Source organism: Protopterus annectens, chromosome 7.part0 (genome assembly GCF_019279795.1).
Source record: "Protopterus annectens isolate FY-2018-M chromosome 7.part0, PAN1.0, whole genome shotgun sequence".
Classification (NCBI taxonomy): domain Eukaryota; kingdom Metazoa; phylum Chordata; order Ceratodontiformes; family Protopteridae; genus Protopterus; species Protopterus annectens.
The window spans coordinates 87162752-87178383 of NC_056739.1; the positions used below are offsets into that span (position 1 = coordinate 87162752).

At 44.7% G+C, this 15632-nt stretch overlaps 1 protein-coding gene across 6 annotated transcripts in view; it reads left to right on the top strand.

The window, feature by feature from the left end:
• Window positions 1-15632, top strand: part of PPP1R12B (protein phosphatase 1 regulatory subunit 12B) — a 1629528-nt gene that overhangs the window by 1223938 nt on the left and 389958 nt on the right. For 5 of the 6 annotated variants that reach the window (XM_044076504.1, XM_044076507.1, XM_044076506.1 and 2 more), the window contains exon 7: window positions 3690-3840. In XM_044076504.1, coding sequence (XP_043932439.1) covers window positions 3690-3840 — 151 coding nt within the window. The remainder of the gene's footprint in view (window positions 1-3689; window positions 3841-15632) is intronic. The other variant, XM_044076505.1, reaches the window with a different exon arrangement.

Here is a 15632-nt window from a genome sequence, read left to right on the forward strand (position 1 = left end):
GGTCGTTCATCTTACAGCTATTGGTGCATCTCTTGGTTACTTTACACATTTATTTTGTACCCAAAAGCCTGGAAAAGTTTTACGCAAGAAAAATGGGTACAGTCAATTATATATGGAGGTTACAAAATCCCTTTCTCTCAACCCCCCTTACCGTCAAGCAAATCCCTCCCAGATGTTCCACCCAATCTGAGGGACCAAGCAGTCATAGAAGTTTCAAAACTGCTAGAAAAAAAGAGTCATCCAGGAAGTCCCGGCAGACCAATATGGATCCGGAACTTACTCAAGGTTCTTTTTGGTACCAAAAAAGACAGGGGACTGGAGACCGATTCTGGATCTCAGCAGACTAAAGAAGTCTGTTCAAAGAACAAAGTTTCAGATCATCACGCTACAGTCCATTCTACCCTTTCTGGGTCAGGACAATTGGATGTGCTCCACAGATCTTCAGGATGTGTACTATCACATCAAAATGGACAGGTGCTCCAGGAGATTCCTTCGCTTCTGGCTGGGAGCCAGTCATTATCAGTTCAGAGCTCTGCCCTTTGGTCTCACCACAGCCCCCAGGGTGTTCACCAAATGTATGGCAGTGGTCACGGCTCACCTGAGATGTCAAGGATTCCAGGTGTTTCCATATCTAGACAACTGGCTCCTCACTGCTACTACCAGGCATCAACTTCTGCAAGCCAGGGACTACACAATCACAATCTGCTCCCAGCTAGGCATCACAATAAACTTCGAAAAATCTGCCTTGCTGCCCTGTCAATCTATCACCTATATAGGAGCAGACTTAGACACAAGGAACATGTCCGCAACGCTTCTGCCAGACAGGGTATCTTTAATTCGCCAGCAAGTGCAAATCCTGATGCACAGCAAAAGGATCCAAGTCAGATTCGTCCTTCAAACTCTGGGTTCCATGGCAGCGGCAATTCTTCAAATCCCATTGGCCTTCTTCCACATGAGGATCCTTCAGTGGCTTCTGTTCACACAGTGGTCTTTCCAACAGCTGCCCATGTCTCACATAATCATGATTACAGAAGCATGCAAAGGGCACCTTTCCTGGTGGATGGTCTCCCCGCTAGTGATTCAGGCCAGACTCTTCATTCAGCCCCCTCCGGTTGCCACAGTGACCACAGACGCCTCCCTGATAGGGTGGGGGGGGGCATTATCAGGGCAGGACAGTCCAAGGCACTTGGCAGCCTCACGAGTACCATCTGCATATAAACGTCCTAGAAATGAGAGCCGTGCTCCTAGCGTTGCAAGCTCTTCAGGACTCTCTCCCTTCTGGGACCATTGCAATTCAAATGGACAACATGTCAGTGGTATGGTACATCAACAAGCAGGGCGGAAACAGGTCCTACCCCCTGTATCGAGAAGCACTCAGACTCTGGCAGTGGACGGTTTCCTCCCAACGATTTCTGATTGCGACGCACATCCCTGGGAGGTCCAACATCATAGCTGACAGGCTCAGCAGAGCTATTCTCATGACGCACGAGTGGTCTCTGAATCAGGAAGTTGCGGATCTTATCTTCCGCAAATGGGGACAGCCTTGCTGTGATCTTTTTGCCACCCCCTTCAACAGCAAATGCAGCAACTATTTCTCCCTTCTTCCACTTCCAGGTCACACACCCAGAGAGATGCTCTAGTCCATGGTTGGCCTCAGGGACTTCTTTATGCCTTCCCTCCATTTCCCCTGATACCGAAACTCATACAGAAAGCAATATTATTGGGTTGCAAAATGATCCTCATTGCCCCCTACTGACCTCAACAGATATGGTTTCCATTCCTGCACCATTACCTTCTCGATCAGCCTTGGACTCTGGATCCGATTCCAGACCTGCTGATTCATCAAGTCAGGCGGGCTGCATCAATCCCTCCAAACACTCCAGCTCACAGCTTGGTTGCTCCAATTCCATCCTTAGCCAGGCTTCCCAGCATTTCCCCGGCCATACATGAAATTATTGTCTCCTCGCACAAGTCTGCCACTAGAAGGACTTATGCTAGCAAATGGAAACATTTTTCTTGTTGGGCAGAGGTTAGGAACATAGATCCCCTTTCAGCCCCAGTTCACGAAATCCTGGAGTTCCTAGCAGAACTTTTTCATTCTGGGTCCGCTTCTGCTACTATCAGGGTTCAACTGGCAGCCATTTCAAACTTCCATGTTGGTTTCTCTAATGCAAACATCATGTCTCATAAGCTATGTAAAGCTTTCCTAAGAGGGACTACTCTCCTTAGACCCCCAGTGAGAGATCCCCCTCCTCCTTGGGACCTAAAGTTGGTACTAACCTCCTTAATTTTGTCCCCTTTTGAACCTGCAGCGTCCGGCTCCATTAAGTTTCTATCTTGGAAAACTCTCTTTCTGGTAGCTATTACTTCAGCCAGATGCACCTCTGAACTTCAGGCTCTATGTGCCCGTCCTCCATACTTAGTTTTTCATAAGGACAGAGTTGCTCTGAGGACTAATCCCTCTTTCCTTCCGAAAGTCTGCTCAGAAAATAATTTAAATCAATCTATAGACCTACCTGTGTTTTTTCCCAACCACACCAACAAGGCAGAATACAAATTACATCAATTAGATGTTCATAGACAACTGCTTTTTTACCTGCATAAGACAAAGGACATAAGGAAGTTGGACCAACTATTCCTTTCCTATGCTCTGGGCAAACAAGGTCTCCCATTTTCCAAAGTGACCTTATCCAGATGGTTGTCTCACTGTATTACTTTCATTTATCAATTGAGAAACAAAGAGTTGCCTATCAAACCAAAAGGTCATTCTACTAGGGCTTTGGCCACCTCTTTAGCCTTCCAATCTAGGTTGCCCATAGATTCTATCTGTGCAGCTGCTATGTGGGCAAATCCTCATACCTTTATTTCTCATTACAAGCTAGATATGGTCTCCAGGAGCAGAGCTGACTTTGGTTCCACTGTTCTGAAGAGTCTGTTCCAATGAGCTGCCCAGGATTGTAGGTGCTAGGGACGCTGTCCCAACCAGCAAGAACAAAGGAGAGATAGACAACTTAACATAAAGAAGTTATGTACCTACCATAACATTCCATGTTAGTTGTCTTCATCTCTCCTTCTTTCTTGCGTCCCACCCTCCGTCCCTCTGTCCTATTGGATCGAGAGGAGTTTTGGTTTCACTGGCTGAGTGTTCTCTGGTTTGTTTCCTCTACTGACTTAGAGAGTATGACAGGTATGCTCAACCTGTTTGTTTGGACAGGTTGATTCTCTGGCTATGTCTGGGGTTAGCTATTTCAAACAAGATCTAGGTAGCTATTTCTATGCATCATGGGATAAGGGGTAGCCTCAAGCCAGTAAACAGCTCTCGAGCTATAGAAGATGGCCGAGTCGGAGCCGAGGATCGGCTCCAATCCCAACCAGCAAGAAAGAAGGCGAGATAAAGACAACTAACATGGAACGTTATGGTAGGTACGTAACTTCTTTTTATACAACTAGATAGACTCAAGAAACAGGGCCACCTTTTTTTCTAAAATCTATCTTCCCTTCATTTGTAATAGGAAGGTTAGTAAAAGTCGGACCTTTAGAGGAAAAAGATTCCGCATTTACTAATACAACAAAAATGCTATCTCTATTGTCCTCTTTACATTTTCAAGCATATGTTTTGTTAAAACAACAGTTGCAGTATGCAGGGTTTGTTGGTGGTCACTGATGCACAGCTTTTGATGTTTGGTCAGCAGCAGCAACTCTAGGTTAGACCCGTCTTCAAGGGATACTGGCAGTGATCGTGCTCTTAGTCGCACAACTTCAGGCTCATATTCACGACGAGAGAATCGACTAAGCTCTCTCAACAGGCCTGAAGAGGACAGCGTTAAGGATTATAAAAAGGTATGTCAGTGTCTGGTTGTCTTTTTGCACTGCAGGAGAAATGCAAGATTGGTCTGAATTGATACTTGTAGACTAAAATGTACTTGCTTTAATCCTTTAATCTCTCTGTTACCATTTATTCTTGCCCATGTCTTGTCTGAAGAATGTCTTTTTTTGTTGTTGTTTTTATTTGCAGCATGTGTTTTGGTTCATTTGTAATATAGCTATTAGCTAGGCTCTTACAAGGAAGCTAAACTCTTATGACTATGTGTGTGGTCATGTAACACTTTCTTTTAAAAGAGAGCTGTTCTGTTTCACGGATTTCCAAATTTAAGTGTTTCAAAAATTGTAGCATGGATCCTTTCACTTCTCTTTGCAGATGCATTCCTTATTCCTTTTCTTATTGGATTTTTTTATTATGGGCTGAAATTTCAGAAAACGAGTAGAAACAAAGTTGTTACTTGGCAGAACTGAGCCCTGACATGTTAAATCCATGAATCTGCTTAACAAAACTTGTATTTTTATGTTGTCTTCATTGTCTTGTGAAGAGCATGCAGTCAGACTATACTTGCATAAAAGGATACTTGAAGCTGTGTTTAAAAGGCCAGGAGCAGCAACCAGATGAATAACATAATGAAATGACTGTATTATATCATATAATTTTAATTTATTTGTTTACCAGGTATGTACACTGCTGCTCCTTGGGCATTTTTTCAGACTTTACATGGGTCAAAAGGGCAATGAGCATTTACACACACACACATACACCCTATATTCATTTTATTTTACGAATGTATGCATTTATTTATAAATTTATTTGATCTGATTTGTGGACCCTTTTCATGAATAACCCAGGCAAACAGACTGAAGTAATTACTAAAAATCAAGTGGAAGCAAAAAGTAAGTAACTGTTAATGTATGGGATATGTGGTGGGACATGCTATAAGGTTTCAGAAAAAGAAGACGAATACATGCATGGCACAGTATTGGATGTATGATTCTACACGGTGGTATCAGTTTTGTAACAGTGAAGGTTTACATTAGCATCAGCATATATAAATTAATTGTGTTTAGTTGTCAAAGAAATGGTGGATGTAGGGGCATATGATTCAGACTTTTCTTCAGACTGTATACCATATACACATGAATATATATGTATACATGTGTGTGTGTGTGTGTGTGTGTGTGTGTGTGTGTGTGTATATATATATATATATATATATATATATATATATATATAGGTCTACTTCTAAATTTCAAAGTTTCAAAACTTTGAATTTCTTATGATTGAGACCATGAGATCAAAGTTTTGGAACTTTGGAATGTAAATAAAAAAAAAATAAAAACAAAAAAATATTTTTTTTTTTTTTTATTTATGTTTTTGCAGGGCGGCAAGCCCCCATTCACCCTCCACAACCCCTGATAATTAAATATACCAACTCCGAGATCCCACTACAGTGAGGAAAATGGTAAATATACCATTCTGTGGTGTACAGCAATCGCCATTTAAACAGTTTGAAGTTTCAAAACGTTGATCTTATGGTTTCAACCATAAGAAATTTGAAGTTTCAAACTCTGAAATTTAGAGGTAGACCCATTATATATGTATATGTGTGTGTATATATATATATATATATATATATATATATATATATATATATATATATATACACATATACATATATATACATATATATATATATATATATATATATATATATATATATATATATATATATATACACACACACATATACATGTATATATATATATATATATATATATATATATATATATATATTTATATCTTTTTTGTAAACGATTACATGTTAAGTTGTCAATCTCGCCTTCATTCTTGCTTGATGGGTTCGGAGCCGATCCTCGGCTCACTGCACTGCTAAGCTCGAGAGTCACTTTTACCAGCTCGAGGCAGCCCCATATCCCATGATGCAAGGCGGTAAGTACCTAGATCTCGTTTGCTGCTTTGCTGATGAGGTCCTCCTTTTACCAGCTCCTGGTAAGTGATTTAGATATTACTGTTTTTGCCCCTTTTTCATCTTAAAACTTTATTTTTAACGTTTCTAGTTAAATTAAGTCCCTTTCTGACTAGAAAATCCCTCATTCCTTTATATTTTTAGTCAGGCTTCTCCCCTCCCATCCCCCTTGTTTGGGTGTGTGTGTGTGTGTGTGTGTGTGTGTGTGTGTGTGTGTGTGTGTGTGTGTGTGTGTGTGTGTGTGTGTGTTAGAGGTTAGTTATCTGATTATTTTGGGATAACTGTTTCTTGGGACTGTGTTGTGTGTGTGTTTTTGCAACTATGTCCAAGGAAAGGGTCTCAGGCTTTAAGAAGTGTGACTCGTGCTGTCAGAAGATGTCTCTGACAGACGGTCACACTTCTTGCTTATACTGCCTGGGACCTCTCCACCTGCAGGACTCCTGTGCAATATGTCATTCCTTTAGCCAGAGAGTCCTGCAGGAGAGGAGAAACAAATTGATTTTGAGGGGCCTTCTTAAACCGGAGGGCTCTCCGGCTAAGTCGGCCCCGGGTAAGACTTCCAAGTCTTCCAAGGCCCAGGCTTCTGTGTCTAAGCCTGCGGCCTCGGTTCCAACTCTTTCAGAGTCGAGATCGGCTCCGGCTGGAGCCGATCCTGGTTTGCACAAACCCTCGGCACCGATGGCTATCGGTGCCGATACTGGTTCGGTCACATCGGTGTCGGCTCCGACTGGCTCCGACCACCATGTGGCTCAGGCTTCGGTGTCGGCGCCGACCGGCTCTGACACCGTTACTTTTATGTCTGTATCAGCTCCGGCCAGAGCCGATGCATCGAGACCTTCTGTCGGTGCCGAAAAGTTGTCGGCTCCGACGGCATACATGGTTTCGTCGGCTCTGATGGTTCCTTCGAGGAAGAGGTCCAGGTCCCCTTCCTTGGAACCGATACTCTCGGCTCCGGCCTCTCCTCTCCTCTCAGAACGGAGCCATCGGAGCCGATCATCCAGGTCATCCAGGCTTTCTGACCATGATTTAGAGAGGGTGGTCAGTAGATTATTAAAATCACAGGCACTGGCCCAGATGCTACATAGTCCGTCAAAACAGACGACTATTAGTCCACACCCCCTTGCAGTTCCTCCTTCGACTCTTCCTCAGAGTTTGGAGCTGGAGTCTTCGGGAATAGTTTCTGCTATGGCTGAGGGACAGATACCCCCCCTTCTGCTCCCTCAGCCTCTACTCTTATCTCCTCTTCGAGACCTTCCTTAGAGGGATTCGGTGGTCGGGCTTCCCTGGTCTCCTCCGAGGGGGTGAGTGGCATCGGACCCTTGTCCGACCCCACTCTTCACCTTGGAGCCTCGGCCTTGGTGAGCTCGGCTCCGACATCTGCCTCGGAGCCTTCCCTTTCGGTGGGCCCTGGAGTTCCTGGTTCTTCGGAACAGGATCTCTCGGACCTCCCTGGCAGGGGAGCCTTCGAGGTGATGAAGAGTGTGCTGGCCACTGGACTCAGCCAGCAGTCTGTTCCCTTAGCTCCTCCCTCTACGGTGCCTGTCGATATCTCTGCCATCTCTCTTGCTCCCGGACCCAGAGATCCTCCGCCTCAGGTTTCCCCACTGGGAAGAACCCCCTCTTCCGAGGATTCTCCTGATCAGTCAGGGATCCTCCGCTAAAGAGGACCTGTAAGAGGAAACACGAGACTCCCCGAGTCTATCACTTCAGATACCGACTTAGATGAGTCGGAGGGATCCCCAAGATCCCCCTCTGAGGATGTCTCCTTTTCAGACATCCTAGAACTCCTTAAACAGAGGGGAAACTGGTCCTCCAATAATCCCTCTGAGGATGAGTCGGTATACCTGGAGGCGTTTGGATCTCGGCCTCCACCTCCTGGGTGTCTCCGCCTTTCGACCCCCTTATGCAGGTTATTGCTCGAAAGGCTTGGGCTGCTCCTGACTCTGTAGAGCCAGTTCCTAGGAGGCCATCTAAATTTATTACTGCCCCTTCGGACAAGCAATTCCTTACGAAAGGTGTCCCTGCTGATGCCATGGTGGTGGCGGCTGCCACTAAGAAGGAACTTGCAGATCCTTCCGTACCTGTCCTTCCTCCTAATAAGGACTCTAGGACCATGGATAGGTATGGTAAGCGGATGTTCTCTTCAGCGACCTTTGCTATGCGCTCACTGAACTACTTATGTCACTTCACCAGACTCCAAAGGGATATCCTTAAGGAGCTAGGTGAAGTAGTTAGTATAGGTGAAGTAGTTAGAATATTTTTATTCTTATTTGGATATTAAGGTTTTGTTTTCAAAGCTTTTATATATAATTGTTTTAATGGTTTTTAAACAAACATGCCCTTAGCAATATGTTATTTTGAAATAGAAGGTTTGAATTGTTTATATATAGGAAACTGTTGAAGGAAGTTAGTTGTAGGAAGGTTAGTTTACTTCTCTCTGTTTAAAATGTTCATTTACAAATTAATTGTTTAATTAATTAATTGATTTACTAATTATTGAATGAGTGCATCCTTAGTGGGTATTTAAGGTGACTAGGAACCTCAGTATGTATTCTGTTACATCCGAGGAAGTAACCAAAATGAAAACGCAGTGGAAAGTATTGGCGTTAATGTGTATTTGTGTTTTTTTCGTGGAATTTGTGCGCTCTTGGTTGGCGTGTTGCTGTGCTTTTGTGGACTATTAAAGAAGTTGAAGAGGATCTCGATTGCCTTATTTCCTCCACAAGTAATTCTGCTTTGGTGAAGTACTGTTCTTACTTGTCTCCGTTTATTTGTTTAACTAGGTGAAGTAGTACAGGATCCCACAGCTGCAGGGGCTCAGGAAAAAATTGCTTCGCAGCTAGGAACCCTTAATTCTATTGTTAACTCCTCCATGCGACTGATATCATATGCAGCAGATGGAGCGAGTAGGGCCGCAGGTACAGGTGTGGCTCTTAGACGCCAAGCCTGGATGCGGCTCTGTAATTTTGCAGATCCCTTTAAGGCGTCCTTCACAAACTCTCCCTTTGATGGGTCAGCTTTGTTTGGCCCTCAAGTGAAGGAAACATTGACCAGGTGTGAGCAGGACGGCAAGACTCTTTCTGCAATAGGGGTCCGTTTTTCCACCCCTTCTAGACCTTACCCTAAAGGTCAGAAGGGTGGCAAAATGTGGTTCCGCAAATCCCAAGGAGTCACGCCGGATTCATGTGGTCAGTTTACCCCTAGAGGCAGAGGGGGTAACAATAACAGACGCCGCCCTAGAGGCAGAGGGTGTCCACAAAACCAGGGAAGCAGAGAGCCTCTCTCTGACAAGCCCTTTCAGCATCCCTGAGGTGTTGCCCGACTGTCCATCCTTGGAGGCAGTCGGGGGAAGACTATCGCTGTACCCAGAAGCCTGGCTTTCCCTAACTCAAGGCAGATGGGTACAGTCGATCATATCTGAGGGTTACAAAATTCCTTTCGAGGAAACTCCCTTCTCTCACTCAAATTCCCTTCCAGAAGGGAAATTGCAGAGTTAGAAGTTTTAAAACTTCTACAAAAAAGAGCCATTCAGCCAGTTACAACAGACCATTCAGAGCCCGGAATCTACTCAAGGTTCTTTTTGGTCCCCAAAAAGACGGGAGACTGGAGACCAATATAGGATCTCAGCAGACTCAACAAGTCTGTGAGAAAGACAAGATTCTGAATGGTCACACTTCAGTCAATTCTGCCCTTCTTACAGAAGGACAACTGGATGTGCTCAATAGATCTTCAGGATGCGTACTATCACATAAAAATTCACAGACGCTCCAGAAGGTTTCTCCGCTTTTGGCTGGGGTCCAGTCATTTCCAATTCAGAGCCCTGCCCTTTGGTCTCACTACAGCCCCCAGAGTGTTCACCAAATGTATGGCAGTGGTCACGGCTCACCTGAGACGTCAAGGATTCCAGGTGTTTCTGTATCTCGACGACTGGCTCCTTTCAGCCACCACCAGGCATCAGCTTCTTCAAGCCAGGGATTACACAATAAATCTTTTCACTCAATTGGGCATCTCGATCAACTACGGAAAATCCTCCTTATTGCCCTGCCAGTCTATTACTTTCATAGGCGCAAACTTAAACACTGTTTGGATGTCAGCTACCCTCACAGACCAAAGAATCTTAGATATTCAAAGTCACGTGAGAATCATCCTAGCCAGCAAGAAAGTACAAGCCAGAATGGTTCTAAAGGTGTTGGGTCTCATGGCTGCGGCCATTACCCTTCTTCCCCTGGCCCGCTTCTATATGCGCCTTCTTCAGTGGATGTTGTTCACTCAGTTATCTTACCAACAACTTCCTATGCGTCACCAAATACTGGTGACACAGATTTGCAAGAATCATCTTTCTTGGTGGATTACTTCTCCCCAGATTCACCAAGGCAGACCCTTTGTACCCCCAGCCCCGGTAGCCACTGTCACTATGGATGCCTCCCTCATCGGGTGGGGGGGGGCATTATCAGGGCAGGATGGTTCATGGGACGTGGCAACCGTTCGAATACCACCTGCACATAAATGTCCTAGAGATGAGAGCAGTGCTTTTAACGTTGCAAGCCCTCAACGACTTTCTTCCCTTGGGGACAATTGCAGTCCACACAGACAACATGTCTGTAGTATGGTATATCAACAAACAGGGCGGAACCAAGTCCTACCCCTTGTGTCGAGAAGCACTCAGACTTTGGCAATGGGCGATCTCCTCTCATCGGTTTCTGGTAGCAACGCATATCCCTGGGAAAACCAACATTTTAGCGGACAGATTGAGCAGAGCTATTCTCATGCCTCACGAGTGGTCTCTCAAACAATCTATAGTGGAGGAGATTTTTCTAGAATGGGGCCGCCCATGTTGCGATCTTTTTGCTACTCCACAAAACAGCAAATGCCCAGACTTCTTCTCTCTCTTCCCACTGCCAGGCCATCCCCCCAGAGACGCTCTGACCCAGGATTGGCCCCAGGGACTTCTTTATGCCTTTCCTCCCTTTCCTCTGATTCCAAAGGTAATCCAGAAAGCCACCGTTTTGAGAGCCAAAACGATTCTCATTGCTCCTTATTGGCCTCGACAAATTTGGTTTCTGTTCCTCCATCGTCACCTTTTGGTGCAGCCGTGGCATCTGGACCCAGTGCCAGACCTTCTGATCCACCAATCGGGTCACCTGCATCAGTCTATTCCTTCTCTCAACCTCACAGCTTGGTTGCTCCACTTCCTTCCTTAGCCAGGCTTCCTATGATCTCTAATCCTGTTAGAGACATCATAGTAGCTTCCTTAAAATCCTCTACTAGGAGGATTTATACTAGCAAATGGAAACGTTTTTCATATTGGGCAAAAGCCAAAAATATTGATCCCTTCACTGCTCCAGTACAAGCAGTTTTGGATTTCTTAGCGGAAATTTTTCACGCGGGCTCCTCTTCTTCCACGGTCAAAGTTCAGTTGGCTGCTATCTCGAACTTTCATGTCGGGTTCGCAGATCACAACATTATGTCCCACAGGCTTTGTAGAGCCTTCTTGAAAGGAATTTTTCTCCTGAAACCTCCTATCAGGAGTCCTCCTCCTCAATGGGACCTAAATTTAGTGCTGACATCCTTGATTCTTCCTCCCTTCGAGCCAGCTGTTTCATGTTCCCTGAAATTTCTTTCATGGAAAACTTTATTCCTGGTTGCTATTACATCGGCTAGGAGGGTGTCTGAACTTCATGCTCTATCTGTTCGCCCCCCCTGTTTAGTCTTCCACAAAGACAGAGTATCATTAAGAACTAATCCGACCTTTTTGCCTAAGGTCGCCTCAAAGACTAATTTGAATCAGGCTATTGATCTTCCTGTATTTTTCCCAAACTATTCAAACAGATCGGAACAAAAATTACATTATCTTGATGTCCACCGCCAACTCAGATATTATTTGGACAGAACAAAACAATTCAGGAAATCCGATCAGCTCTTTGTTTCTTATGCTGATAACAAGAAAGGCCTTCCTGTCTCAAAAGTGACCTTGTCTAGATGGCTTTCTTCTGTTATCTCTGAAATTTATCAGCTCAGGGGAAAACAGCTGTGCTCGAAACCTAAAGCGCATTCAACCAGAAGCTTAGCCACTTCCACAGCTTTTCAAGCTAGACTTCCATTAGACACTATTTGTGCAGCAGCCACTTGGGCCACTCCTCATACATTTGTTTCCCATTACAAATTGGATTTGGCCTCCAGGGACAGAGCCAGTTTTGGCTCTACAGTTCTCAAGAGTCTGTTCCATTGAGCCACCCAGGATAGAGGTGCTAGGACGGGTCCCATCAAGCAAGAATGAAGGCGAGATTGACAACTTAACATTGAGAAGTTATGTACCTACCATAACGTTCCATGTTAGTTGTCTTCTCTCGCCTTCTTTCTTGCGACCCTCCCTCCTTCCCCCAGGCCTGGACAGACCTTTCTCTCTACAGGGAAGTATGCTTCTGAAGACCATACAATGCTGGTCCTCCTACCATCCTTCAGGCTTTTTTCTCTCCTTCTTTCTTCCTTTTGGAAGTTATTTATGCTAGGTGCTATTGCCTATTGTCATCAAACGAGATCTGGGTACTTACCGCCTTGCATCATGGGATATGGGGCTGCCTCGAGCTGATAAAAGTGACTCTCGAGCTTAGCAAGTGCCGAGTCGGAGCCGAGGATCGGCTCCGAACCCATCAAGCAAGAAAGAAGGCGAGAGAAGACAACTAACATGGAACGTTATGGTAGGTACATAACTTCTCATTTCATAGGTAAATATTAGGCAGTCAGTCTGCAGACCATTACGAGCATTGGGGAAAAAAGAACTCTGTTCAAAAGTTATCTCTCAACAAAAGATAGACTGGAGAAGAATTTGAGGCTTCCCATCCATTTATCTAGGCTTACCTTGAAGGTGGTGCTTGACATGTAGTGGATGTTTGTTCCAGTGATGACATATATGTTGGGCAATTAAGCTATCATGCCAATGCGTCTTATTTATCTTCTGATGAAGGTTTAGTTCCTTTAACCAAGTATTTGAGAAGCCATTATCTCTGCAAAAGAATAAAAGGTCAAATAGAGTTGGACCATTCATTGCTTGAAGGGTTATGAACAGATCCCCACAGAGGAGTTTGTAAATAATACCCATTTGTTAACCAGGTAGGGCCTAACTGACAGTCAGTCATTTTTCAGGGGCAACTCTGAAGCAGTGTCTGGTTAAATGACTTGCTCAACATCACACAGTAGACAAATGAGAGCAGAAGGAGTCAAGCACTGTACCACAGGAACTACACCTCACAGCCTTAACCTTCTGTGCCATATGCCTGTGTTTTTGTGTGTGATTTATTGTAATCAGTCAGCTGTCATGAATTTTAGAGGTACAAAGAAACCTAATTACTCAAAGAAAACCCAAAAGACACAAGGAGAGCATACATAGTGACCCAATATCAAGATTGAACCCCAAAACATGGATCGTCCAAGCAGAGATCTTATCCCTGAATCATCATGTTAAATTTGGAGGTTATCCTTTTGAATCCTGCAAAGGTAACATAATGGATTTAACTCTGGATCATTGTAACAGCTCTTCTATTTCACTGAAGAAGTAGAGATGCAGTTGACAGTAGTCCTTCAAATGAGATGATGAATGAAGGTTTGTTTCTTTCAAAGGTTCAAAGGTTTGAATAGTCACCTTAAGACCCACTGGCCATCAAGAACCTTTGATCTGATGTTGTCAGTCTTATCTATTCTTGACTCTTGGGTAGTCGGTTCCAATCCTCGGAACCAGTTCAGCAGTTATACAGCTCTCACCAGCCAATAATCTCTCGAGCTAAGACTCTAGCCACAATGCCCCTCTCTATATTACCTCAGATCTCATTTGCTGCTGTTGTCACAAGATGCGTCAGATGATTCTCCTCTCACAGCTAAGTAAATATCTAAATTTATTAGTCTTTCTCCTTTTCCTTTCTCCCTTTTTTACTAAAAACCTGGGTTTTCTCATCTCTACCCACGTTTTCTTGACTGAGTGAGTTATTTTCCATACCCATTGGTATCCTTTCTCCTACCATCATTGGTAGTCCCCTCTCTATCATTAGGTAATTCTTTTTTTACCATAGTTGATAATATTCTTTCTCTTCTAACTTCTTTACTTATTTTTAGGTAGTTCTGTCTACGATTGTTGGTAGAATTTTTTTCTTTCTATCATTGTGTGTGAGCGTGTGACTACAGTTCTGCCTGTTGACCTCCCTTGTTTTCTTAGTTATCAACATGGCAGACAGGTCCAAGGACATGACTGGTTTTAAACAGTGCCAGGGCTGTGGGCGGAAAAAGCCTATCTCCAATGGGCACTCCACCTGTGTTTATTGTTTAGGTGCTCCACATTTAGACTTGGAGTGCTCCATTTGCTAGAACTTCAGTACTAGGGCCTTGTTAGAATGTCGAAATAAGTTCATTCTTGAAGGGCTTATTAAGGCCCCTATTGAAGAAGCCTTATCCAAGGTTGATATGGTTCCAAAGGCCTCTGGTTCCATGACTAGTTATTCGGTACCGACTTCTCCATCAGCACTGATAAAAAAACATAAGCCCTCTTCCGTTGGCTCCTTCTTCGAACTGAAAGTGAAAGTTCCAAAGCTCTTGGAACAGCTTTCCTCCTTGGCACCAGCCAATACTTCAGTGCTGTCAGCACTAACTTCTTCACCTTCTCGGTCAGTGCTGACATCTTCATCTGCAATGCAGCAGATCTTACCCTCTCCTTCAGTACCAAAAAATGAAACTGTCAATATACCCAGGCCAAGGTGCTCCCCTTTCATTGAACCTTTCTATGGTCAGCTTCCTAGTCCCTTTGTGGAAAGTGCAGAGTCCCCCTCTGGATTGTCTGTTCGATCCTCCAGGAGTCTCACTGAAGTAGATATAGTGAGGTTGGTGGACCAGCTCCTAGTGGGTAGAGGTCTCTCTGCCTCCACCCAACCCTCTCCCACCTGGAACAGGGATGTTTTCTCCCAGGACTCCACCAGGTCTTTCTCCTCTGACCTCCTCAGAGGCTTTAGACCTTCCCACTCCAACCACTCATGCCACAGTTGCTCCGGCACCAACTGCCCTTGTGTCTTTGGTTCCGGAGTCAGCTCTGACTTCTTCGGTTCTGTTGGAACAGGTCAGCTCCCGAGATTGTGCTTCCGCTGTCAGACCCAAGGTGCTTGAGTCTTCTCCTGTTTTTTATTCAGAGTCGCCCTTACCTCTTCGAAATCCAAAAGCTGGGAGCCCTTCCTTGGCTCCTGCTTTGGAGGTAGGTCACTCAGAGCAGGGTGTGACCTAGGTTCCTAGTTTGTCTCTCTCGGTTCCGGGCTCCCATCCCTCTTTGAAGGGGCCTGCTTTACAAGTAATGAAGAGAGCATTGGCCACCGCAGGCTCTCATATAGCTCCTGCTATGCCAGAGTTTCATCCCCTGACCCATTCTTACCCGGAGCTTCCACCAACCTCTATGTCCAGCAGTGAGCTCCAAGGCTGCAAGAGGTCACAGCAAAGGGTCACTCCTCTTCCTATTCCTCCTCACATATTCCCACTCAAGAGCATCCTAAGAAGAAAACGTGTAAGAGGAAACACCTAGACTCTCCTGAAGAGTCTATCACTGAGGACACAGATTTCAATGACGGGGAGGGTTCCCCCCAGTCACCCCCAGAAGATGTTTCTTTTGAAGACATTCTAGAGATCCTTAAACAGAGGGGTAACTGGAAGCCCAAAGACCCTTCTTCCAAGGAGTCTGTGCACTTGCAAGCCTTTGATTCTCACCTGACTACTTCCTGGGTGACCCCTCCCATTGATGATCTTATTAAGTTGATCACTCAGTGGGCTTGGAAGGCTCCTGACTCCATAGAA